General features: G+C 55.5%; 1 protein-coding gene and 1 pseudogene across 4 annotated transcripts; both read right to left on the reverse strand.

Annotated features, from left to right (window-relative positions):
- Positions 1 to 481: 481 nt before the first annotated feature.
- LOC308228491 (uncharacterized protein) lies at positions 482 to 10,381 on the reverse strand. 3 transcript variants are annotated; one of them, XM_080631876.1, is made up of 3 exons: positions 9,284 to 10,381; positions 5,932 to 6,037; positions 482 to 814 (listed from the first exon to the last, which is right to left on the reverse strand). In XM_080631876.1, the coding sequence occupies exons 1-3, from the start codon at positions 9,675 to 9,677 to the stop codon at positions 805 to 807; spliced, it is 510 nt and encodes a 169-aa protein (XP_080488002.1). In that variant the 5' UTR covers positions 9,678 to 10,381; the 3' UTR covers positions 482 to 804. The 3 variants fall into 3 exon arrangements, with proteins under 3 accessions (XP_080488002.1, XP_080488001.1, XP_080488003.1); XM_080631875.1 differs by lacking the exon at positions 482 to 814 and having other exon boundaries at positions 5,067 to 6,037; XM_080631877.1 differs by lacking the exons at positions 482 to 814; positions 5,932 to 6,037 and adding an exon at positions 8,890 to 9,054.
- A 13,627-nt stretch (positions 10,382 to 24,008) lies between these two features.
- On the reverse strand, positions 24,009 to 25,019 carry LOC308228601 (olfactory receptor 14C36-like; annotated as a pseudogene). Its single transcript has one exon. The product of its transcript is annotated as an olfactory receptor 14C36-like (transcript).
- Between the last annotated feature and the right edge of the window lie 1,945 nt (positions 25,020 to 26,964).

Raw genomic sequence — 26,964 nt, forward strand, 5'->3', positions numbered from 1 at the left:
TATGCTATGCTGTGCTGTACTGTGCTATGCTGTGCAGTTGCTATGCTATGCGGTGCTGTGCTGTGTTGTGCTATGCTCTGCTGTGGTCTTCTGCGCTATGCTATGCTGTGTGGTGCTATGCTAGTCCATTTTAATCCCTGCACTGACCATTAGTCAAATAATGAGCCTGTTATTTCCCTGAAATGTCAGATGTTTTTTCAGCTCCAGAATAATTTTTAAGAACACACAAAGGTTCCAAGTGGAAAAAGGATTTAACTTCATTTATTTGATTTCATTTCATTTCGTATTTCTCATGTTGAGGGCAGTGAGACAGTGGCAGACTCTTGCCCAGAGAAGCTGTGGCTGCCACATCCCTGGCAGTGCTCAAGTTGGACACAGGGGCTTGGAGCAAGCTGCTCTGGTGGAAGGTGTCCCTGCCAGTGGCAGGGGTTGGAGCTGGATGAGCTCCAAGGTCCCTTCCCACCCAACCCAGTCTGGGATTCCATGATTCTCTGCTGTGCCAATGTCGGTCACTCTCCACTTGTCGTAGGTGGCCGTGACGCCCTGTTCCATTGCCCAGGTTGAGCTGTGACCCCTCGCATGCTCCACCTCTGGATCAAGGGCACTGAGGAAAAGCAGCCCATGAGGGACCTTCCCGAGGCGGCTGGGCAGAGGCTGGTCCACCCGCGGCGACTTCCGGAGCACCCCTGGGTGCCCAGTGCCATGAGCACGATGCTGCCACCATCACAAAGCCATGGCTCTAGGAGCTGTAGGACCAGGGGATGGGTGAGGAGGAGGTGCTGGGGTTGTTCATGTGCTTGGAGCTCAGCTCTGCCTGCAGAGGTGCTGGGGGTGAAGCAGGAGCCTTCTGTGTGCAGGAGCTGCTGGTGTCAGAGGTGCTGAGAAGGTGTCAGGGCAGGAGAACTTCTACCTCCCTGCCAGAGCCTGGGCGAGTGCAAGGGTCACCCCAGCTCCCAGGAACCCCTCTTAGTTGCATTCCCCCCTGCCCCGGGCAGAGGGATGAGCTCATCGCCAGCATCCTCACAGGTAAGATTTATGGGGAATCCCCCAGCTGGGGGGGAATGGACCTGGCAGGGTCCCCCTGTATGTGCAGTTCCTCCCTCCCCAATGATCTGTGGGGTGGTCTCTGGTGGCTGTAGCCCCCGTTTGAGGGCTCCAGTGGTCCTCCAAATTACTCTGCCCCCTGCAGAGCTTGGGCACATTCCCATGAACCTCCAAATCCCCCAAACCTCCAGTTCCCTTCTGAACCCCAAATCCCCCCCATTTCTTGCCATGGGCCAACAGGGGCACTGCAGAGTCAGGGTACCCTGGGACAAATGGAACCCCTGGTTTTGGGACACTGGGTGCTCCCCAAATCCCTGCACAACCCCAGGGAGCTTTGGGGATCTCCCCCAATGCCCAAATCCCCTCTGAACCCCCACTCTTCCCCTCAACACATCTCCACCCTAGGGGATCATTGCTCACCCAAAAGCGACTCAGGGTGCGCCGGGAACCCCCCCGAATCTCAAAATGTTCCTTGAACCCCCAAATCCCTCCGAACACCCAAATTCCTCCCACTTGTGGTAAAGGGGTTTCCTATGGCATCCAATGAGATTTGGCTGCCCTGGTATAGATGGACCCTCCTTTTCCAGAGACGGGGAGTCCCCCAAATAACTGAGCCACCCCGAGGAGTTTTTGGGACCAGCCTGAATCCCCAGAATCCTCCCAGGAACCACCAAAACTCCCCCATACCCAAAGCCCACAGCTCCAAAGCCGCCACGGCTCAGCGCAGTGGCACAGACCTGATAAAAAAGAGGTGTCCCAAAAAGTTGGGTCCCCCCAGCACCCACCCTGGGGGTCCCCCAAGATGCTCTGGGACCCCGAATCCACTGACAGAACCCCAACTTTGCTTTGGGTTCAGTAGTGAATTCAGGGGGCCAGAGAGGCTGGATCCTCCAGAAGGAGCTGCCAATAAAGGGACACTCCAAAACCACGCTGCCCCCCCAGAGGGACCTGGAGGCACCCAAAGCAATCGTAGAAGCTCCCAAAATCCTGGGGTACCCCAAATCTCCCTGAAGCAGCACAAGAGCAGGCAGGACCCCCAAGTGGGGGCCCTGGGGCAGCCTAAAAGTCACCCGCACCGTGCCATCACCCCGGGCCCCCCCACATGAACCCGGGGACCCAAAATCTTGGAGGGGCCCCACCAAACACCCCCAGCCCCCACTGGGGGTACCCCAAGAAAGCTGCTCCCTCCTTCCAATGCCACCCAGCCCCAAATTGCTCCTTGTTGCCCCCAAACCACACCCCATGGGGCACCCAAAATCCCCCCCCTCTGGTATCAGAGAGTCGGGGGGGCAGCCCCAGAGTGGGGGTTGCCTAATTTGGGGTGTCCCACCAAAAGACCAAGGAGGTCGTGGGGGATGAGCAGGAGCACCGGTGGCAGGGACTGGGAAGGACTGAGAGGGACTGGGAGCACCTGCAGCAGGTAGTGGGAGCATTGGGAGGGATTGGGAGTTGAGCACGGCTGCAAGCGGGAAGACCTGCAGCAGGGACTGGGAGCACCAGGATATTGAAACCCCAGCAGTATCTGAGGCCGTAGTGGCCTATATTGGTCTGTACTGGTACAAACTGGTCTGTACTGCTCCATACTGGGATGTGTAAATTTCCAGATGACATCAAATCGAGTGGGAGCATTGATCTGCTGGAGGGTAGGAAGCTCTGCAGAGGGATCTGGACAGGCTGGATCCATGGGCTGTGGCCAACGGGATGAGGTTCAAGAAGGCAAAGTGCCAGGTCCTGCACTTGGGCCACAACAACCCTCTGCAACGCTCCAGGCTTGGGGAGGAGCGGCTGGAAACTGCTCATGGGAAAGGAGCTGGGGGTGCTGATTGATGGAGCTGAACAGGAGCAGCTTGTGCCCAGGCAGCCAGGAAGCCCCCAGCATCCTGGCCTGGGTCAGCACCAGTGTGGCAGCAGGGCCAGGGCAGTGGTTGTGCCCTGCACTGGGCACTGGTGAGGCTGCACCTCGAATCCTGTGTTCAGCTCTGGGCCCCTCACTACAAGAGAGACATTGAGGTGCTGCCGCGGGGCCAGAGAAGGGCACTGGAGCTGGTGCAGGGCCTGGAGCACAGTGTGATGGGGAACGGCTGAGGGACCTGGGGGGTTCAGTCTGGAGAAGAGAAGGCTCAGGGGGGACCTGATCGCTCCCTACAAGTGCCTGAGAGGAGGATGGAGCCAGGAGGGGCTGGGCTCTGCTCCCAAGGAACAAGGGATGGGACAAGAGGAAACGGCCTCAAGCTGCACCAGGAGAGGTTTATGTGGAGACGGGGAACAATTCCTTCCCCAAAGGGTGCTCACGCATTGGAATAGGCTGCCCAGGGCAGGGCTGCAGTCACCGTCCCGGGAAGTGTTCACACCCCTGGAGACGAGGCCCTCAGTGCCATGGGTTAGGGGTGGCCTCGGCAGTGCTGGGGTAAGGGTTGGAGTAGAAGAGCTTAAAGGTCTTTTCCAGCCTGGTTGATTCTATGATTCTGTGATCCTTTCTGCTGAGGTATTGGTGAACCAGGTATTTCCTATTGGTGCTCCCTCGGTGAAGGGAGGTGCTCCTAAACATGGTGAGGGTTTGAAAGGTTGTTGTAACGCTGATGGCTCTGTCTTTGCAAGCATCTGCAGTAGTCTGGAAACTTCAGTCTGTCTTTCAGGTAATTTCACTTCCTCTGCAACCCCTGGCAGGTAGGCATGCCATTTTCTGCCAGTGGGTTTGTGCAATTCCATCCTGAGGAGCAGTTCCCTTTGGGATACTGTCAAGTCAATTGAATGGATTGATTACTGCAAGGGTGGTGAGGCACTGAATGGGTTGCCCAGGGAAGTTGTGAATGCTCCATCCATGGCAGTGTTCAAGGCCAGGTTGGACAGAGCCTTGAGTGACATGGTTAGTGGGAGGTATCCCTGCCCATGGCAGGGGGGTTGGAACTAGAGGATCTTAAGGTCCTTTCCAACCCTAACTATTCTATGATTCTATGAATGGATGGTTTGTACTGGTTGTTCTTGATCAATGTTCTCAGTTTGTTTTTACTGCTGGGACTAAAGACAAGAGTTCTTTTTCCCACTCAGAATATGTTGGTTCAGTGTCTTTGAAAGAGGCGACTTGAACATTGAAGTCCTTTTTGGTCCATCAGGGCCAGTTTGAATGGGTCACAGGAAGAGCCATGCTCAGTAAACCCCCATTCTACTATGAGAGGGTGGTGGTGGTGTACAGGCCCCAGTGCCTGGTGCGGTTTTAATTCTTGTATTAGGTATTTTCTACTTCCTCATGCTCTGGATTCCATTCCCATGGTTTTCCCTTTCATAACTGCGAATACAGCAGGTGAGCAATGATAGAGAATCCAGGTCCATGTTTCCTCCAGTATCCTGGAGAATCCATAAGCTGTTGTAATTCCTTCCCAGAGTGGGGCATCTGCCCTTGTTCTGTTTTTCTGCAGGTGTTTGCAGGAACCCCTGCACTGCTGCTATCCACCAAGTATCCCTGATTTGACTGGTTTCTACTTGGATTCTGACATTCTAGCCAATGCTGGCCTGCCTGTCCTGTCTAATGATGGGACAAGTAACAGGCTGCCCGCGGAAGTGGTTGTGTCACCATCCCTAGAGGTATATAAAAGAGAAGTTCTAAGGGACATGGTTAATGTGTTGACTTGCCAGTGTTTGGTTAATGGTGGACTCAATGTTCTTAAGGGTCTTTTCCAACCTAAATGGTTCCATAATTCTACAAAATCTTGTTGTTCAGACCAAACTCTGTCTCTCATCAGAGAGATGACACTGCAGGCAGGCAGTGTGTCTGCCAGCTGAGGGAGGGAACATCAGTGCTGGCTTCAAGCTGTTTCCCATGGGGTTCCCCTGGAGCCCCAGGGAGCCCTGGAGGGAGCTCAGCAGGGCAGAGGTAGAGACACCTTGGGCTGGGTCCCTGCTGCTGAGCTGGGCCTGGCTCCTGGGATGCAGAGAGATGCTGGCAAGCGGGCAGTGCTGCAGAGAGACAGCTCTGGCCAGGAACAGGGCTGGGGCACTGCCTGCAGGCACCAAGGGGAGACCTGTGAGCCTCAGAGAGTTTAAAGGCACTTGGCAGGGGAGGATGCTGAGAGCTCCCTGCAGGAGAATCCTTCCCAGCCCTGTGCGTGGTAAGGCTCTGGGTGCAGGGCAATGCAGCTGCAGTTCCTGGAGGGATGTGCTCAAGCTGCTGCCTCGGACAGGCCATGGGATCTGTCAGGAGGACTCTCTTGGTTTCTCTGTGTAGATAAGGAACAGGATGTGCTGCAGAGCAGGGCTTCCCTCTGCACCATGCGAGGGACAGGACAAGGCAGGTCCCTTGTCCCGGGGCTGGCTGCAGGCTGTGAATGTGGGTGTGCAGGCAGGGGTGCCCAGCGCTGTCCTTACCAGCAGGGTCCCTGCGGCCCAGGGGCTGTGTGCAGGGGCAGGGACTCTGCTGCCTGCCAGGGTCAGCACTCGGCCTGCCCGGGAGCTCCCCACGGTGCTAAAGGAGAAGCTGCAGGGGAAGGAAGTGTGAGGATGGAAGGCACGGACCCAAAGTACACGCTGGATCATTTATTACAAGGATTACACGATATTTATATGCTTCCAAGCATAGGGCCATTCTGCGACAGCGATATGGGGGGTCCCCATGATGGGGGAGGGGTCACAGAATGGGGGGTCCCCATGATGGGGGAGGGGTCACAGATATGGGGGTTCCCCATGATGGGGGGGATCAGGGATACACGGGGGTCCCCATGATGGGTGGGTCAGGGATATGGAAGGGGGTCAGGGATATGTGGGTTCCCTATGATGGGGGGGGTCAGGGATAAGGGGGAGAGTCTCCATTCTGGGGAGTCAGGGATATGGGGGGGGTATCCATGCTGGGGGGGTCAGGGATATGGGGGGGGTCCATGATGGGGGGGTCCGTACCTGCTCCTCGAGGGTGGGGGACCGTGGATGCGCAGGCGCAGGGTGCACCGACCAGAGCCCATGGGGGTGAGCCCCCTGGCCCCTTCTGCCCTTGGGGTGATCATGTCTGGAAGGGAAAAGGGGCTCGGGATCAGAGCAGGGGGACCCCCCCCAGGGTGGGTGGGATCTCCAAACCAAGCCTTGACCCCAAGGCGGGGGGGGGGGGGAAGGTTGGGGGCCTCCCAGTGGGACTGACAGGGACCTTCCCATTGTTTCACACTAAGACCCATCCCATTGCCTCCCATGGGAAACCCTCCCATTCTCTCCCATTGGGACCCCCTGCCCTGGGTTTAGCAGCAGCACTCATTTTTTTCCTTCTTAGTAGCTGGGGCAGCACTGTGTTTTTGATTTTCGACCTGGGGAAAGTACTGATAAGACCAATGTTTTAGATGCTGGTCAGAATTTTTAGTCTGATCAAGGACTTTGTGAGTCTCATGCTCTGCCAGGGAGGAGGGGAAGCTCGGAGGAAGCAAGGACAGGACACCTGACCCAAACTAGCCAAAGAGGTATTCCATACCACACAGCACGTCATGCCCAGGGATGTAACTGGGAGTACCTGGAAAAGCACGCGCTGCTCAGTCGGACTTGTTTTCGGCGGGTGGTATTGTATTCTCTTCCCTTGTTATTTCTCGTTTCTCTTATCACTATTATTATTGGTGGTAGCAGTAGTCATTTGTGTTATACTTTAGTCACTAGAATGTTTTTATCTCAACCCGTCGGTGTTACATTCTTTTGATTCTCCTCCCCATCCCTCCGGGAGAGGGCGGGGGGAAGTAGAAACTGCATGGCTGACTTGCTGACTGCCTTAAACCACCCAATGGACACACTCCCCGGGTGCTGGGACTGGCTTAATGGATCCTAAGGGTATCCTAAACGGGTAGTAACAGGGTTCTAAAGGGATCCTAATGCAGACCTAATGGGGTCTTCATGAGGTCCTAATGGGATATTAATGGGATACTAATGGGGTATTAATAGAGTTTTAATGGGGTCCTAATGGGATATTAATGGGGTCTAAATGGGATCTTAATAGGATCTTCATGGGATCTTACTGGGATGAGGGGTGAATGGGGTCCCAGTGTCAGTTACTGGGGTGAATGGGGACCCAGTAACATGGACAAGGGTGAGCCTTGGCCCCAGTCCCTGCTCCTGGCACTGAGGACCCCAGTGCTGGGATCTGGGAAAGGTCCAAAGGGTGCTGGGATGGGTGCTTGCTGCTGGGATGGATACAGCCTTGAAGCTTCTGAGGTTCCTAAGGGAAGATCCCAAGCCTGGGCAGCTGAGGGGGTGGTACGGCGCTCGCCTCCCCCAACCGCTGCTTCGGGGCCCCACTCCTCCGAGGGGGGTAGGCCAGGCACGGCTGCCATCTCCCCCTTCCCCCAGTGCCTTCACGGTAGACCTGGCCTCTGCCGGCTGGGGGGGTGTGTGGTACAGTGCCAGAGGTAAACCTGGCCTGCGCCTGCTATTAGGTGTGCGGGCACTCTATTGCCGGTGGTAGACCTGGGCTCTGCCGGCTTGCTGGAAGGGGGAATATGGGGGTGAGGGACGTGGATTGGGGCAGGTGGGATAGGGGGGGTGTAGTGCCAGTGGTAGACTTCGGTCTCTCTTTTTCTTAGTTTGTTGTGGTGTGGTTTTGTTCATGGTTTTGTGGGTGTCTTTGTTTGTTTGGTTTAGTTTTGGGGTTTGATTTTTTTTTCTCCCCTGGGTGCTACCTCACTATTCCGTGGCCTTGGGATGGCCTCCATCCCCTTCATCCGCACCCATCCCCCCCACATTTAGCTCTTTGCCACGCTCGTCCCACCCAGACGGTTCGTTAAGCAGTTGGCGAAATATTCGCTTATATGTTCCTGCATTCCTGAATTGCTCCTTTTGTTCCTTCATCCTTTTCTTCCCTCTCTTTCTTTCCTTTCTTTCTTTCCCCTCTTCCCCTCCTTCCTCTCCTCCCCTCCTTCCTCTCTTCCCCTCCTTCCTCCCTTCCCCTCCTTCCTCTTTTCCTTCCTCTCTTCCTTTCTCCCTTCCTTTCTGTCCTCTCTTCCTTCCTTTCCATACTCTCTTCCTTCCTTTCCATTCTCCCTCCCTCCCCTTCCTCCCTCCCTCTCCTCCCTCTCCTTCCCCCCTCCCTCCCTCTCCTTCCCCCCTCCCTCCCCTTCCCCCCCTCCTTCCCCCCCTCCCTCTCCTTCCCCCCTCCCTCCCTCTCCTTCCCCCCTCCCTCCCTCTCCTTCCTCCCTCTCCTTCCCCCCCCTCCTTCCCCCTCCCTCCCTCTCCTCCCTCCCTCTCCTTCCCCCCTCCCTCCCTCTCCTTCCCCCCTCCCTCCCCTTCCCCCCCTCCTTCCCCCCCTCCCTCTCCTTCCCCCCTCCCTCCCTCTCCTTCCTCCCTCTCCTTCCCCCCCCTCCTTCCCCCCCTCCTTCCCCCCTCCCTCCCTCTCCTCCCTCCCTCTCCTTCCCCCCTCCCTCCCTCTCCTTCCTCCCTCTCCTTCCCCCCCTTCCTTCCCCCCTCCCTCCCTCCTCCTTCCCCCCTCCCTCCCCTTCCCCCCCCTCCTTCCCCCCCTCCCTCTCCTTCCCCCTCCCTCCCTCTCCTTCCCCCCTCCCTCCCCCTCTTTCCCCCCTCCCTCCCTCTCCTTCCCCCCCCCTCCCTCTCCTTCCCCCCCCCTCTCCTTCCTCCCTCCCTCCCTCTCCTTCCCCCCCCCCTCCTTCCTCCCTCCCTCTCCTTCCTCCCTCCCTTCCTTTCCTTAACTCCTTTCCTTACTCCCTTCCTTCCTTTCCTTCCTCCCTCCCTTTCCTTCCTCTCTTCTGAATCCGTTGTGGTGTTTTCGGGGTTTTTGTGGTTTTTTTTTCCTTTTGTATTCTCCTTCCCTTTCTCTCCCGGGTTATGGTCTCGGTCTTCCCCCCCCCCCCTTCCCCCCCCCCCCCTTTCCCTCTCTCCTTTCCCGTACGCCTTCGTTTTATTAAGAGAGGTCGGCGGCGGGAGCTCCCAACAGCGGAACAAACCCAGTTCATTTCTGTCTGAGCGGGAGGGCGGAACCCTGCCGGCTCCGTGCCCAGGCGGCACACGGAAAGTCCCGACAGGGCGTGGCCTCCCTTCCCGGTGCTGCGGTTACAAAATATCAAGCGGAGGGAGGGGGCGTGGGCCGAAAACGGAGGAGAGAGGGGGAAAAGAAAAAGACCTGACGAACCAAGAAAGCCCAAGCGAACCGCACGGAGAAGTTCTCCGGAAAAAAAACCCCAAAACAACCCAAAACCACAACGCACACACACACCCCCTCACTCACAAACTCATTCAACCCCCTCCACCTCCCCCAGCCCCATCCCCAGCCCACCTCTGCGTGCGCCAGGCTCCCCGCCTGCTTTCCCACCACCGTCTCCTTCCTTCCTTGCTGCCTCCCTGCCACCGCCCGGGGAACTGAGCGCGGGACTGCCCGCCCGCTGGGAGCAGCCCCTCTTTTCCTCGCCGGCGGCGACCCGCTTGCCGAGGCGGGGGGGGGGGGGGCGAGCACGCAGGCGCAGAGCGTTCAGGCTGCCGAACCCTGCCCCTCCGCCCACCTGCTCCGGGGCGGTGCCGCTGACCGCTGAGTGGGGCCGCACCCAGCGCCCGGCCGGTCCGAAACGGCAGCGCGGGGCGGGGGTTGGAGTTTGCACACGGGGATTTGTTTCTCTCTCTCTGTATGCACCGCGGGGAGGGGGCGAGGCGCGGAGGGGGGGGCGCCGCGGCATCTGCAGAGCCCCCGGGGCGTCGGCTAGTGTACTTCAGTGTATGCAGCGCTCAAAGAGGGGAGCTTGTAAGGGGAATATGACCTTCGATCCTGCCTGCCCTCGCCCCTGCGGTAGTCTGGGCGTTGACTGGAGCACGAACTGGCTCGCTTGCCGACTGGTTTTCTGTCTCTGGTCGTGCCTCCGCTGTTCCACCTCTCCCTTTCCCATCACCGCTCCTGACTTTTGAGCGGTCTCTCAGATCTCTTCGCTACCCCCGAGAGGGTCGTTTCGATCGTGTTTTGCGATCTGCTTCCCATGATCCGGATCTCCCGAGGAGAAATTCCCTTTATCTCCTGGTACGTCCCGCCGGTCCCGTTACTTCCCGAAGAGGGGCTTGCAGGACAGTCTCAGTTTTACTACGGGCCCGGGTGGCGACGGGAGCGGAGGCGATCTTCTTTACGCTTTGTTTTTGCCCTTCATCTGAATCGGAGGATTTCTCCTGAATCGGAGGTGATCTCTGGCCCTGTCCCTTCGGGGAAACATAATCCTCCCTTCTGTCCTCAAGCGTGCCATCTTCATCTCCTTGCCTAAGTTTCAGACACGTTTTCGCCAAACCACAACCAGAAGAACCTCTTGGCGATCCAGTCCCAGCCCGTTGCGGAGGGTGGGGGGGAGGAGCCGCCGTGGCATCCGCAGAGCCCCGGGGTGCATCGGCCGGTGTATTTCAGCGCGTCCTGGGTTCAGCGGTCGCGGTCCTTTTCCTGAGCGGTTGCTGCGGTGCCGGTCCCCCTCGCCAGCCAGAGGCGCCTTTCGCGGCGGGAGGGGGTGGTGGGCTCTGTGTCGGCAGAAGGACGCGCGAAACCAAAACCACAACGAAAACCCCAGACCCCCACGGAATGAAAAGTTTTGGCGAGCGCCGGGACCCAACCCGCCACCAATGCCTGCCCGGTCCCCAGCACCAGCCACAGGGTGTTTCAGGGGGATTCTCGGCCGACAGAGCGGGAAAACAGAGAAGAACCCCCTATCATCCCTGCCCCCCCAATAAACAGAATTCAAAAAAAACCCCAAACGAACCCCCCAAAAACCAACAGAAACCCCATCACCCCCAAAAAAAACCCTCCCCAACCACAACGATTGAAAGAAAACCCACAAAAAACCCACAACAAAACAAACAGAAACCCCCCCCAAAAAAAAAAAAAACCCGAAAAAAACACCCCACCCCAAAAAAAGCCCCGCACCAAAAATACCCCAAAGAACAAACGAAATAAAACCCGCTCCAAATAACCCCTGACAACCGAGAAAAGGCTGGCGAGTGCCCGGCAGCGCCAAGACCCCCGCCCGCCCGGCAAACGCTGCTCGAGCCTGCGAGCCTCCCGGCAGATGGACGGCAAGCTCGTGGGGGGGGCCATAGCTTGCCGTCAGGTCTACCCGGCCCCGCCAGGACTTGGCCGCATTTCCAGCCGAGAGGGTGGTACAGAGCTCCCTTCCTCCGACCGCTGGATGCTTCGGGGCCCCGCTCCTCCGCAGGGTGTAGACCTGGTAGCCCAGGCGCGGCCGCCATCTCCCTCTTCCCCCGGTGCCTTCGGGGTAGGCCCGGCCTCTGCCGGCTGGCGTTGTGGAGGGGGCAGGTGTGGTGTAGTGCCGGAGGTAGACCTGGCCTCCGCCGGCTCTCGGTGGTGGGTGGCGGTGGTGGTGATGTGTGTGGTGGGTGGGTCGGAGCTGGTGGGTGTTGGGAGGTGTGGTGCCGTCGGTAGACCTCGGCCTGTCTTTTTCTTGGTTTGTTTTCTTGTGCTGTTCTTTTTTTGGTGGTTTTTTTTTCTTTCCTTTTTTGTTTGTTTGGTTTGGTTTTGGGTTTTTTTCTATTTTTTTTTCCCTCCCCCCGGGCCCAACCTCACCGTTCCATGGCCTCGAGATGGCCTCCATCCCCTTTGTCCGCACCCGTCCCCCCCCACATTTAGATCTTTGCCACACTCGTCCCACCCAGTCGTTTCATTAACGAGTTGGCGAATTATTCGCTCATGGGTTCCTGCATTCCCGAATTCCTCCTTTTATTCCTTCGTCTGTTACTTTGTTTCTTTATTTCTGCTGAATCCGTTGTGGTATTTTTGGTCTCTGATCCGGTACCTTTGGGGAAACATAATCCTCCGTTCTATCCTCAACCATGCTGTCTTCATCTCTTTGCTAAGTTTCAGACACGTTTTTCCCAAACCAAATCCAGAAGAACATCTTTACAATCTATTCCCAGCCCGTTGAGGAGAGGGGGCCCACACTCGTCCCCCCGCCTCCTCGGGAAGGCTTCTGTGTAAAAGAACCACGCACTCACCCCATTTCCTTTTGTAGTCTCCTTCCCTTTTTCTCTCGGGTTATGGTCTCATCCTCGATCTCCCCGTCCGTCCCTTCCTTCCTCCCCCCCCCCTTTTTCCCATACGCCTTCATTTTATTAAAAGAGGAGGCAGCCGGAGCTCCCAACAGTGGAACAAACCCAGTTCATTTCTGTCTGAGAGGGCACGCGGAACCCTGCCGGCTCCGTACCCAGGCGATAGATGCAAAGTTCCGACAGGGCGCGACCTCCCTTCCTGCTGCTTCCTTAAGAGGAAGTTCTTCCCTGTAAGCGTGGTGGGACACTATCAGAGATTGGCCAGAAAGATATCTGTCCAGCAGCGGGTCTTTGCTGGTTCAAGGCATGCAGAGAGGCAGCTCTACCCGGATTTACTACAGTTTTAATATAGATTTGATGACGAGAGAAATTCTCTTGAATAAAGCTCAGGATGGAGAATGCTCCCTGCTCGTGGCAGGATTGGAGTAAAAATAACCAATGAACTCCTGGTTTTCTAGATTTGGGAGGGATTTGGGCTGCAGTGACCCCTAAGGCACCCCCAGATAATCCTGGGGATACCCCTAGAGGATCCCAGAAAATGCCTGCAGCTCTTCCAGAGCACCCCATGGACTCAGTCAGAGCTCATGCATCACAATGACTATGGGGACATGGGACCACAGGTGTGACTGATTCTGGAACACCCCGTGTTCAGGTGTGTGAGGCCACGGAAGCCCATGGAACCCTTCACTGGAGGCAGCAGGAGATGAGAGCTGCCCCACAGAACACAAGCTACCAGTGGAGGAGGCAAGAGAGCTCTCTCAATCGAAGTGTGTGGTACATGACTGTTTGAAGGGTGTGAGAACCCTGTGTAAATCACATTTGGGGTTCCCCAGTGTGTCTGGGGCACCCTTGTAATTCTCTGCTTTGCATCCCAGCCTCTGGGTGCAGTGGGCATGGGCCACTTGTGGATTGTGGTGGCAATTTGTCAAGGGAGATGGGACACACCTGACTGCATGAGCCAGTGTCTCCCCAGAACCTGGGCCCCCATGACCCACACTCCTGGCTGGGGGTGAGTTCACCTGCAGATACTGTGCTATCAGGGCAGTAGGATCTCCATAGCTATGCTATGCGGTGCTGTGCTGTGTTGTGCTATGCTGTGCTCTTTTGCGCTATGCTATGCTGTGTGGTGCTATGAGGTGCTATGCTATTCTATTTTAATCTCTGCACTGACCATTAGTCAAATAATGAGCCTGTTATTTCCCTGAAATGTCAGATGTTTTTTCAGCTCCAGAATAATTTTTAAGAACACACAAAGGTTCCAAGTGGAAAAAGGATTTAACTTCATTTATTTGATTTCATTTCATTTCTGTCGTGGTTTAAGCCCAGGCCGTAAATCAGAACCACGAAGTCCACTTCTCCCTCCCACACACCTTTCTTCCCTCCACTTCTGGAGGGACGGGGAGGAGAATCAAAAGAATGCAACTCCCATGGGTTGAGATAAGAACAGTTTAATAACTAAGGTATAACACAAATCACTACTGCTACCACCAATAATAATAATGATAAAGGAAATAACAAGGAAGAGAATACAACCGCTCACCAACCGGTACCTCACCCCCACCCTGTCATGATCCAGCCCTTCCGGGCACTCTCCTTTCTACCTCCTGAGCATGACGTGCTGTGGTATGGAATACCTCTTTGGCTAGTTTGGGTCAGGTGTCCTGTCCCTGCTTCCTCCTGGCTTCTCCTCCTCCCTGGCAGAGCATGAGACTCACAAAGTCCTTGGTCAGGGTAAACATTCTGACCCACAACTGAAAACATCAGCTTTATCATATTATTCTCAGGTCGAAAGTCAAAACACAGCACTGCACCAGTAGAAAAAATGACTGCTACTGCTAAACCAGGACAATTTCGTATCTCTCATGTTGAGGGCAGTGAGACAGTGGCAGACTCTTGCCCAGAGAAGCTGTGGCTGCCCCATCCCTGGCAGTGTTCAAGGCCACATTGGACACAGGGGCTTGAAGCAAGCTGCTCTAGGTTAAGGTGTCCCTGCCCATGTCAGGGGTTGGAGCTGGATGAGCTCCAAGGTCCCTTCCCACCCAACCCAGTCTGGGATTCCATGATTCTCTGCTGTGCCAATGTCGGTCACTCTCCACTTGTCGTAGGTGGCCGTGATGCCCTGTTCCATTGCCCAGGTTGAGCTGTGACCCCTCGCATGCTCCACCTCTGGATCAAGGGCACTGAGGAAAAGCAGCCCATGAGGGACCTTCCCAAGGCAGCTGGGCAGAGGCTGGTCCACCCGCGGCGACTTCCGGAGCACCCCTGGGTGCCCAGTGCCATGAGCACGATGCTGCCGCCATCACAAAGCCATGGCTCTAGGAGCTGTAGGAGCAGGGGATGGGTGAGGAGGAGGCGCTGGGCTTGTTCCTGTGCTTGGAGCTCAGCTCTGCCTGCAGAGGTGCTGGGGGCGAAGCAGGAGCCTTCTGTGTGCAGGAGCTGCTGGTGTCAGAGGTGCTGAGAAGGTGTCAGGGCAGGAGAACTTCTACCTCCCTGTCGGATCCTGGGCGAGTGCAAGGGTCACCCCAGCTCCCAGGAACCCCTCTTAGTTGCATTCCCCCCCGCCCCGGGCAGAGGGATGAGCTCATCGCCAGCATCCTCACAGAGAAGATTTAGGCAGAAACCCCCAGCTGCACACCAAAACGTGGCAGGGTCCCCCTATATGTGCATTTCCACCCTCCCCAATGATCTGTGGGGTGGTCTCTGGTGGCTGTAGCCCCCGTTTGAGGGCTCCAGTGGTCCCCCAAATTATTCTGCGCCCTGCAGAGCTTGGGCACATTCCCATGAACCTCCAAATCCCCCCAAACCTCCAGTTCCCTTCTGAACCCCAAATCCCCCCCATTTCTTGCCATGGGCCCACAGGGGCACTGAAGAGTCAGGGTACCCTGGGACAAATGGAACCCCTGGTTTTGGGACACTGGGTGCTCCCCAAATCCCTGCACCACCCTGGGGAGCTTTGGGGATCCCCCCAGTGTCCAAATCCCCTCTGAGCCCCCAAACTCTTCCCCTCAACAGATCTCCACCCTAGGGGAGATGTGGGGCAGCCAGAGAGTGGGGGTGCCTAAATTGGGGTGTCCCCCCAAAAAGACCAAGGAGGTCGTGCGGGGGATGAGTAGGAGCGCCTGTGGCAGGGACTGGGAGCACTGGGATATTGAAACCTCTTGTGGTTTAAGCCCATCTGGCAACCCAGAACCACGCAGCCGCTCGCTCACTCTTCCCCTTCCTCCCCCCGCTCATGGAGGGTTGGGGAGGAGAATCTAAAGAATGTAACTCCCATGGGTTGAGATAAGAACAGTCCAATAACTAAGGTACAACACAAACCACTGCTGATACCACCAATAATAATTATGGTAAGGGAAATAACAAGGGAAGACGATACAACCGCTCACCACCTGCTGACCGATACCCAGTCCAACCCAAGCACTGATCACGCCCTTCCGAGTAACTGCCCGCAGGTTATATACTGCGCATGACGTGCTGTGGTATGGAATACCTCTTTGGCTAGTTTGGGTCAGGTGTCCTGTCTCTGCTTCCTCCCAGCTTCCCCTCCTCCCTGGCAGAGCATGAGACTCACAAAGTCCTTGGTCACAGTAAACGTTACTGAGCAGCAACTAAAAACATGGGTGTTATCAGCCCTGTTCCAAAGGGAAAGGCAAAGCCACAGCACTGCACCAGCTACTAAGGAGAAAAATGACTGCTACTGCTGAACCCAGGACAAAACCCCAGACGTATCTGGGCCCCCCTCCATCTCCTCCCCATCTCTGATTCTTATCCCCCTGAGGGTGCCCGAGCACAGTCACTGTATCTCACAAGCGAGATTCCGCCAGAGCTGAGAATCATGAGTCTACTGTTTTGATGGCTCAATTACCTTCATGCAGACGTTACTTTGGGAATGGACCTGTGGAGCTATTGGTGACTCCCATCCAGTGCAAGTGGGTGTATTCACTGGCAGCAGATGTCTGCCTTCAAGACACTGTGCCATCTGAAGAAAAGGCCACATCACATCATGTCATTAAGGCTATCAAGAGGTTTTCAGTATTTTCCTGGTTAGAGTCTGCAGCAGCAAAGTCACCAGAAACATAGCAGCTGATGGCCACAGGTGCTGGTACTGATCCTTACAGATCAAAGGCTATTGAGAAAATAGGAAGACAACTGGAAAGATTGACTTTACTGACAACTAAAACTAGGCCAGAAAGCTACTAAGCTAATTTTCAGTAAAATTAAAAAGCCAGAGAGAAGACAGTTGCAGGCATTACTGTAAAAACTTGCTGCTCTTACATATATGCCCACACCTGCCACCCTTCAAGGTCTGAGGCATGATGGATCTTCTACAGCTATGACACAAGCAGTAGTTACTAACTAACTGCACTAGTTAGCTCTGGAACAAGATGCATACGCAAGTCCTGAAGATGCGGTAGTTGTTGTTGCAGCATGAAGAGGAACCTGAATTTGGTCATGTTTCCTGACACTGGTGAAGAAAACACCATTTACTTTTCCAGTCTTAACCTTGCTAACAGAGCTGGCACTTGAAGGAATCTATGGTTCATTTTGCCCATTGTTAAAGAATTACATCCAGTGCTAAAGGTATTGAACAAAATCCCAGAATCCCAGCCTGGTTTGGGTTGGAAGGGACCTTGAAGCTCATCCAGCTCCATCCCCTGCCACGGGCAGGGACACCTTCCACTGGAGCAGCTTGCTCCAAGCCCCTGTGTCCAACCTGGCCTTGAGCACTGCCAGGGATGGGGCAGCCACAGCTTCTCTGGGCACCCTGTGTCAGCGCCTCAGCACCCTCCCAGGGAAGAGCTTCTGCCTAAGAGCTCATCTCAGTCTCCCCTGAGATGGTTCAAGCCATTCCCCTTGTCCTGTCCCTACAGGCCCTTGTCCAAAGCCCCTCTCCAGGTTTCTTGTAGCCCCTTTAGGCTTTGGGAGCTGCTCTAAGATCTCCCCTTAAGGAGCCTTCTCTTCTCATAGCCATGCTGAGGATCTCCTTTGAGCAGGGACACCACAAATCTTTTTCCACGTGCCTCCCTCACTTAGCTGTGCTCTCCCTTGCTTGTCAGCACTGGCATCTTTGTCCCCCTCCATCTCTTCCCCATCCCTGGATCTGGTGGTGTCAGTGCAGTGCTGGGTTGTGCCTCCAGCAGTGAACCCCCTCATCTTCAGCCTGAGGAACCAGGAGCTCAAGGATGCTGTGAGGATGCTGGTGACTGGATGTGTTTCAGCAGCCATGTTTCTTTGCAAAGGGTTCCAAGTGTAGCTCATGACAGGCCACGTCTGTCCTTGCTGCTTTACAGTTGTTTTCTTTTTTCTACTTGTGATGTTGCTGTCTTCAAAGCCATGTCAGTTTTCATCCCCTGCTACTTCAGAATCTGCCCACCTTGTCTGACCCACAGACGTTGTGTCAATGGGGTTTCTCGCTGTATTTGAGTAAAAGAAATGATCCTGCAGCAACTTCTTCTGTGTGCTATGTCCTCACATGGCAGGAATGAAGGGGAATGAGCAAGCTGCTCTAATGGACCTCTCTAAAACACTACTGTAACACCCAGAAAAACCCCTAAAAAAGCCCCTAAGCCACCTCCACAACTTCCGATGGACACCCTAAAACATCCCCAGAGTCCACAGAACACCACTGCACCCCCACACTCCTCACATCCTTGTCCCCTCCCTGCTTTGAGGCTGTGTCCTAACCCAGACCCTAACCCATGACCTTAAATCCTTCTGGGCTGTGCCTGCACCTGCCAGGGCCTTTGTCACCTTCCAGAATGCATTGGCAGAGCCCAGCAGAGCATTGGAGCCTTGCCCAATGCCCGGTGCTGGCCTGGCCTTTACAAGCTCACCTGGCCCACCAGCACCCCTCCTGCCTTCCGCAATGCCCGGGGGGCTTGCGCGGGCCTTGCCGGAGCCAGGCAGGTCCCCTTGTGCTGAGCTCCCAGTGACAGCACCAGCAGCTGCACTGCCCAGGGGCTGCTCCTGCCCTGACACCTTCTCAGCACCTCTGACACCAGCAGCTCCTGCACACAGAAGGCTCCTGCTTTGCCCCCAGCACCTCTGCAGGCAGAGCTGAGCTCCAAGCACATGAACAAGCCCAGCGCCTCCTCCTCACCCATCCCCTGCTCCTACAGCTGGGATGGCACCAGCACATCTCCTGACAGCTTCTCCTCCCTTTAGAGCACGCACCCACAATGTGTTTCAAGCCAACACTAAAACAGGATTGCAAAGTCAAAGAACCCGTACCTGGATGCGCAGGGCAGGCACGGGAGATGCAGCCTCCCGAGGGAGGGCTCTCCTCTGCACTGGTTCCTGCAGGGCTCTGGCTCCTTCAATAGCCCACGCTCAGCGTGGGGGCCCCATCACAATGGGCGTCTCCACAGCGACCCCCATGGCTTTGTGATGGCGGCAGCATCGTGCCCATGGCACTGGGCACCCAGGGGTGCTCCGGGAGTGGACATGGGGGAACCAGCTTCTGCCCAGATGGCTCGGGGAGGTCCCTCATGGGCTGCTCCTCCTCAGTGCCTTTGGTCTGGAGGTGGAGCCTGCGAGGGGTCACAGCTCAACCTGGGCAATGGAACAGGGCATCACGGCCACCTATGAGTGGGCAGGGACACCTTCCACTAGAGCAGCTTGCTCCAAGCCCCTGTGTCCAATGTGGCCTTGAACACTGGTAGGGATGGGGCAGCCACAGCTTCTCTGAGCAAGAGTCTGCCACTGTCTCACTACCCTCAATGTGAGGAGTATTTTTCTAGTAGGAAATGTAATTAAATGAAATAAATGAAATGAAATTAAATCCTCTTTCTACTTGGAACCATTGCTTGTCCTTAAAAATGATTCTGGAGCTGAAAAATCATCTGACATTTCAGCAAATAAGAGGCTCATTGTTATTTGACTGATGGTCAGTGTAAGGATTAAAATGGAATAGCATAGCACAGCACAGCACAGCATAGCATAGCTATGGAGATCCTACTGTCCTGATAGCGGAGTACCTGGAGGTAAACTCACCCCCAAACTGGTAGTGAGGATCATTGGGGCCCAGGTTCTGGGGAGACGCTGGCTCAGGCAGTCGGCTGTGTCCCATCTGCCTTGACAAACTGCCACCATAATCCGCAAGTGCTCCGGGCCCACTGCGCCCAGAGGCTGGGATGCAAAGTAGAGAATTACAAGGGTGTCCCAGTTGCACTGGAAAGCCCAAATGTGGTTTTACACAGGGTTCTCACACACTTCAAACGTTCACGTACCACACACTTGGACCGAGCACTAGCACCCTCACTACCAATTACTAGTCCTAGTCAAACCCTGCCATGTGCTCATGCTACTTCTGCTGCGGTCCTGCTCTTGTCTACTGATGCAGATGCCGCTGGAGCCAGTCCTGCAAGAGATACTGATTAATGGTGTGCGGGACAGTGGGAGGGTTTCAAAGACATGCTGGAGGGGCTGGGATTCTGCCATTATTTCTGCTGGGCTGCAATACCCCAGTTCCAGGCTGGACTGAAGCTTCCAGGAAAAATCCACTACCTCATCACATTACAGTGTACATACAAATATATATGCACACACATATATAAGTAAAAGACCTATTAATACTTGAAAGACTGGCCGATCTAGTAGTTAGTGGGAAGACAATTTTCATCACATGCCTTGTGGGTTCCACGAACCCGTGTCCCAAAGGCCAGTGACAGGGTGACGAGAAGCTGCAAAGATGCCATCCCAGAGGGTTCAGTCTCCTTTGGGGGGGGTGGAAAAAACAACCCAAAATGAAACAGCCTGAAGCAAGCACGGATGTTCCCTCCCTCAGCTGGCAGAGTTAAGGCTAAAAATCAACTTTGCTTAGAATCAGAGAATCATTGCATTTGAAAAGACCCTTGAGAACATCGAGTCCAACCATTAACCTGTCCCTAACAAGTCCACACGCTGACCATGACAACATCCCTGTGGGATACCCTGGATGTCTGGATGGTCACCAGCAGCAACTGGAACCAAGTTTAATTTTACATCCTACCATAATTTCATTCATTGCTATTCTATTCTGTTTGTTGTTGAACATTCTGCTCTTCGATGGAACATGGAAATCAGCTGGACAAGTTGCATTATTGCAGAAACCTCCTCATATAGATCATCGGACTTAAACGCATTTAATAAACTCTTAACAATTGAGTAAACCAACCAAACATTTCCCCAATTTATAACTGGAATTCAGCACTACTCTGTTTGGAGGCACAGAGACAGGAGGCGACTACACCACTCTGTGAAAAGGATGGATTGAGGGAGGCCCTTGTTGCTGTTTCTCCTAGAACACAGATTTTAGCCCAACAGATTTTACAAGGAAGAGCAAAAATTAGCTGAAAATTCCCTCCTGTGCTGTTTCCTTTCCCAGCCCATGGATAGTTTCCTCAATAACTGACAAGTGCACATGACACAGCAAGGGATCTGTGTGTCTACTGCACGTGCAGGCGAACAATTCCTCTTGGTGTTAGATCTGTAGAGTCAGATTTATCTCCAAATCAACTCAACCATGTACCAGGGAAACAGGCAGGTAATTTTCAGCTGTATCTTGAACACTGCCAGCCGTGGGGCAGCCACAGCTACTCTGGGCACCCTGTGTCAATGTCCCACCACCCTCACAGGGAAGAACTTCTTCCTGAGATCTCCTCTCAATCTCTCCTCTCTGTCAGGTTAAAGCCCTTCCCCTTGTCCCATCCCCACAGGCCCTTCTTCTCCCCACAAGAAATGAGGGCAGATCCCAAAATTTAAGTCAGCCGGAGCTCTCGGCTGCCGGCTCAGCCAGCACAACCCGCACACTGAGTCCAAAGCAGCCACTCTGGGGAAGTCACTTGAGGTGTTCTTGGCAACTCCTAAAGCACCCCAAGGTCGCCATCACCGCCCACCTCGTTCCACGCTCCTGTGTCCACAGGCGTCACCGGCTCTGAGACACCAAGACGGGAACCACCAGAGGAGCTGCTCTTGCCTCCTCCACCTGTAGCTTGTGTTCCATAGGGCAGCTGCCATCTCCCAGTGCCTCCTCATGTGAAGGGTTCCGTGGGGTTCCCTGGCCTCGCACACCTGAACACGGGGTGTTCCAGAAACAGCCACTCCTCTGGTCCCCATGTCCCTATGGTCATTGTGATGCATGAGCTCTGACTGGGTCTATGGCGTGCTCTGAAGGTGCTGCGGGCGATCTCTGGGATTCTCTAGGGGTATCCCCAGGATGCTCTGAGTGTGCTTTAGGGGTCACCGCGGCCAAAATCCAGCCCCATGTGCCGGGTTCCCAGCACCCCATACTCCCAGGCAACTCACAGACCCACTGCCCAGTGCTCGCACCCGCCCCCCACATTCCCCAGCACCCCAGGACTGCCAAGGAGATGGGCCAGGAGTGAGCCCCCTCCATCCCAGTGCTCCTGAGGGCCCAGTGACACCCAAGGGATGGGGGGGCCGAGCAAAGGCCGGAGGCTCTGGCTCAGCTCCAGCAGCAGAGCAGGAGGCCAAGAGCCTTGGGGACCTGTCCCTGGGTTCCAGCCTTGGGCACAGAGAGTCCGTGGGGAGAAGGGAGAGGGAACAGGAGGGACAAGGGAGAGGGAACAGGAGGGACACAAGGGGCACAGCTCCAAAGGCAGCAGAGCTGCTGTCACAGAACACACCCACAAAAACTCTTCTGGACAAACAATAAAGCAAACACAGAACCCTTCTGGTGTGCCCTGTGGGGACGGGGATGCCCCAGCCCTCACAGGGTGCCCAGAGAAGCTGTGGCTGCCCCATCCCTGGCAGTGAAATCCCCCCAACTGAAATGCATTTCTTTTCTCTGGTTTGTGCTGGATGAGCGTGGTGTGAGGAGCAGGACCTCTTCCCGTGTGCTGACAGGGAGTCAGCTTTGTTCTGCTTCTCTGGGTACATGGAGCTGGTTTGGGACAGCTCTGAAGTTCGTCAGGGATGTCCTAACACTGCTGAGGCTTCTTTCTAGGTACAATCAGAAGAGTACTGAAACAGGCAAAAGCTCTTTGCAGCTTAGTGCAGAGCCAGGGGAGCTGCAGTGTCCGTCAGTCCTTTCCCATTTGCCCTCTGCTTACACTTGCACTGCCTGTGAGATGCCTTCACACACAAATTGAACTTAAGAACCCCCCAGACATCTGTCCTGTGCTGAGAGCAAAGGGAGCACAGTTTCAGAGGGCAGAGCATCAGCTCAGGGTGCAACAGTCTCTAGGGTCTTGCCTCCAGGGGCAGTCTGGAGGATGCAAGCAAGGAACTGGGACATCTGAGGTGACTGAGGACTGAGAGCAGGGCTATGAAAGAAGCCGGACGGGTTGTGGGGAGTTCACAGGCATTGCCCAATGCCCAGAAAACCACAGCTCTTTGTGCAAAGCAACACAATCTACCACCAAGTCACAGCTCCCACACTCCACTGACCCTAGGCAGAGCCCGGAGTGCTGCAGGAGGGAAAGGATCTCCTTTAGCAGGTCCTGGGGGTCAGGGCTTGGCCGCTCTGAAGGTAAACAAACACAAGGGCCTACATGGAGAGTGGGGTCTCCAGTGCCCTCGGAAACTTGGGGTTTTCTTGTGCCTTCTATTTCTTGAGAGGTTTGTTTGTTCTCTCAGTACCTGCAGTTCAGGAACTTGGCACCACAGGGCTCATTCACACACAAAATGCTCATCCAGTTCCACCTCCCTGCCACAGGCAGGGACACCTTCCACTGGAGCAGCTTGCGCCAAGCCCCTGTGTCCAACCTGGCCTTGAGCACTGCCAGGGATGGGGCAGCCACAGCTTCTCTGGGCACCCTGTGCCAGCGCCTCAGCACCCTCACAGTGAAGGACTTCCTCTTAATGTCCAAGGTAAATCTCCCTTTTTTCAGCTTAAAACCATTCTCCCTTGTCCTGTCATTGCACACCCTTGTAAAACACCCCTCTCCAGGTTTCCTGTAGGCCCTGTCTAGTTATGGGCAGCTTCCCAAGGTGTCTCCTTGGAGCATTCTCTTCTCCAGCCTGAACACATCCAGCTCTCTCAACCTGTCTTCATTTAGTTATGAAGATGTCTGGAGGCGTGCTCCAGCCCTTGAAGAATCTTTGTGGCCCTTCATAACCCCATCATGTTAGGATAATAAGAGGACAGAGGTTGGAATGGATCCCAGGAGGTCTCAACTCTAACCTGTCAGGAAGAGGGTCATAGCAAATGGTTCGAGGCTTGATTCAGTGTGAGCTGGAAAACCACAAGGCCAGAAACTGCCATGTGCCCATCAGCCTTCCATCCTCCGGGCTGGACAAGCCCAGCTCCCACAGCCTCTCCCCACAGGCACCGTGCTCCAGTCCCTACCTGTCCTCAGGGCCCATTGCTAAACCCACTGCTGCTTGCCAATAGCGTTCCTGAACTGGGGATCTGAAACCTGGATGGAGTATTCCAGAGCATCCCTTCCCTTGCTCTCCTGCCGTGCTCCTGGTCATACAGCCCGCCATGCTGCTGTCCTCCCTTGCTGCCAGGGCACACGCTGCCTCCTGTCCAGCTCCTGCCCACCCAGCCCTTTCCCATGCGCTGCTCCCAGCCAGGCAGCCCCAGCCTGGGCCATTGCAGGGGAGTTCCCTGCAGGGACCCCTGTGTCCCCTGCTCTCCTGCCCAGGACACCCTGAGAGCTCTGCAGCCCCCCCCCCATGCCATCCCATCTCCCCACACCAGCACAACAGCCCCGGCCCTTTGGCTCCCCAAGAGCTCTTCCTGCTCCAGGCACAGAGCAGCCATCCCGGAGCTGCAGCAGCCAGAAAGCTGATTTCATTCCCCTTCATTCCTGCCATGTGAGGACATAGCACACAGAAGAAGTTGCTGCAGGATCATTTATTTTACTCAAATATAGTGAGAGACCCAACTGACACAAAGTCTGTGGGTCACACACCACAAATGGCTACTTAAGCAGGAGGAAATGAAACCTGATGTTTCTATGAAGACAAGAACATCACAAATAGAAACAGGAAAAAAAGTGTAAACTAGGAAAGACAGACATGGCCTGTCATGACCTACACTTGGAGCCCTTCGCAGAGGAAAGCAGGCAGTGTATGGCTGCTGAAACACATCCAGTCACCAGCTTCCTCACAGCATCCCTGAGCTCCTGGTTCCTCAGGCTGTAGATGAGGGGGTTCACTGCTGGAGGCACCACCGAGTACAGCACTGACAGCACCAGATCCAGGGATGGGGAGGAGACAGAGGGGGACTTCATGTAGGCAAATGCTGAAGTGCTGAGAAGCAGGGAGAGCACAGCCAGGTGAGGGAGGCACGTGGAAAAGGCTTTGTGATGGCCCTGCTCAGAGGGAATCCTCAGCACGGCCTTGAAGACCTGCACATAGGACCCCACAATGAACACAAAACAGCCAAGCGCTAGAAAGCAACTTAGCACAAGAAGCCCAACTTCCCTGAGGTAGGAATGTGAGCAGGAGAGCTTGAGGATCTGGGGGCTTTCACAGACGAACTGCTCCACAGCATTGCCTCGGCAGAGGGGGAGTGAAAATGTATTGGCTGTATGCAGCACGGTGACTATGTGCCAGTAGTGTTGCTCACTATTGGCAGTGAGAAACCCAGTGCCCCAGGCAGCTGCTGCCATGTGGACACAAGCTCTGCTGCCCAGGAGGCTCACGTAGTGCAGGGGCTTGCAGATGGCAACGTAGCGGTCCTAGGACATGAGAGTGAGGAGAGAAAACTCAGCTGAAATGAAAAAGACAAAGAAAAAGAGCTGTGCAGCACAACCTGTGTAGGAGATGGCCCTGGTGTCCCACAGGGAATTGACCATGGATTTGGGGACAGTGGTGGAGATGCAGCCCAGGTCCAGCAGAGAGAGGTTAAGGAGGAAGAAGTACATGGGGGTGTGGAGGTGCTGGTTGCAGGCTGTGCTGGTGATGATGAGGCCGTTGCCCAGGAGCGCAGCCAGGAAGATGCCCAGGAAGAGCCAGAAGTGCCAGAGCTGCAGCTCCCGCCTGTCTGCGAATGGCAGGAGGAGGAAGTGGGTGATGGAGCTGCCGTTGGACATCTGCTGCCTCTGGGCATGAGTCACTGTCACAGGAGGAAAAGGCAGTGACAGGTTAGGACAGGAGGGATGTCAGATACAGAAGTTTAATTTATGCACTCACAACTCTGAACACATAATAATCGGAGAGGAGAGGCTCAGCGTTATCACCAGTGATGTCAGTAACTGCTGAGGCTTCTTCCTAGGTACAATCAGAAGAGCATTGCATCAGGCAAAAAGTCTCAGCTCTTTGCAGCTTAGTGCAGAGCCAGGAGAGCTGCAGTGTCCATCAGTCCTTTCCCATTTTTCCTCCGCTTAGACTTGCGCTGCCTGTGAGATGCCTTCACACACAAATTGATCTTCAGCCCCCCACAAACATCTGTCCTGTGCTGAGAGCAGGGGAGCACAGTTTCAAAGGGCAGATCACGGAGCACTCATGGGGAGAAGCAAAGGACTGTGCCCAGCAGAGCATGGCCAGCAGGCACCTCCAGTGCCAGACACCAAGAGAGCTGCCTGAACGCACCCTCCCCAGGCCTGGGCTGCACTTTCCCCCCACTCCCTGCCCATGTCTCTGCCGCCTGGAGCTGTCCCTGCCAGGAGCTGCTGCTCTGGGCCCAGCTCTGCTCCCTCTCAGTGCTCCCAGAGCCCATCCCATGGGCTGTGTGCTCAGCTCTGCCCTGCACACCCCTCCCGGCAGCAGGGCTCTGCCCAGGAGCATCTCTGCCTGTGCAGGGGCTCAGCAGCAGCTCACACAAGTCCTGACAAGACTCTCGGTGCCTTCTCCAAAGCAGAGAAGGAAATTCCCAGCTCCCACTGCCCAACCTGCCCACCAGGAGTGAAAAACGTCAGAGCTCAGGATCCTTCCTTCTAAGGTAAACGCTCCCTCAGTGTCTTTCAGCAGGACCCTCTGCAAATGTGCTCAGAGAGATGTGGAGCTCTGAGCAGCCCTGACCCACACAGCACCCTCTCCAGTGCACAAGAACACTTTTCCTTCCCTGCCAGGGGTTGTTCCTTCCCTCCCAGCGTCTCTCCCCAAGCGCCGTGGGCAGCTCCCGGGCAGGCTGAGTGCTGACCCTGGCAGGCAGCAGAGTCCCTGCCCCTGCACACAGCCCCTGGGCTGCAGGCACCCTGCTGGCAAGGACAGCGCTGGGCACCCCTGCCTGCACACCCACATTCACAGCCTGCAGCCAGCCCCGGGACAAGGGACCTGCCTTGTCCTGTCCCTCGCATGGTGCAGAGGGAAGCCCTGCTCTGCAGCACATCCTGCTCCTTATCTACACAGAGAAACCAAGAGAGTCCTCCTGACAGATCCCATGGACTGTCCGAGGCAGCAGCTTGAGCACATCCCTCCAGGAACTGCAGCTGCATTGCCCTGCACCCAGAGCCTTACCATGCACAGGGCTGGGAAGGTTTCTTCTGCAGGGAGCTCTGAGCATCCTCCACTGCCAAGTGCCTTTAAGCTCTCTGAGGCTCACAGGTCTCCCCTGGGTGCCTGCAGGCACTGCCCCAGCCCTGCTCCTGGCCAGAGCTGTCTCTCTGCAGCACTGCCCGCTTGCCAGCATCTCTCTGTGTCTCAGGAGCCAGGCCCAGCTCAGCAGGAGAGGCCCAGCCCAAGGTGGCTCTGCCTCTGCCCTGCTGGGCTCCCTCCAGGGCTCCCTGGGGCTCCAGGGGAACCCCATGGGAAACAGCCTGAAGCAAGCTCTGATGTTCCCTCCCTCAGCTGGCAGACACACTGCCTGCCTCCAGTGTCATTTCTCTGATGAGAGACAGAGCTTGGTCTGAACAACAAGATTTTGTAAATTCATGGAACTATTTAGGTTGGAAAAGACCCTTAAGAAAATTGAGTCCACCATTAACCGAACACTGGCAAGTCACATCAGTATTGTCCCCTAGAACATGTCTTGTATAAACCTCCAGGGATGGTGACACAACCACTTCTGCGGGCAGCCTATTTCTTGTCCCATCATCA

The sequence above is a fragment of the Psittacula echo genome, assembly GCF_963264785.1.
Source record: "Psittacula echo genome assembly, chromosome: 19".
NCBI lineage: Eukaryota > Metazoa > Chordata > Aves > Psittaciformes > Psittacidae > Psittacula > Psittacula echo.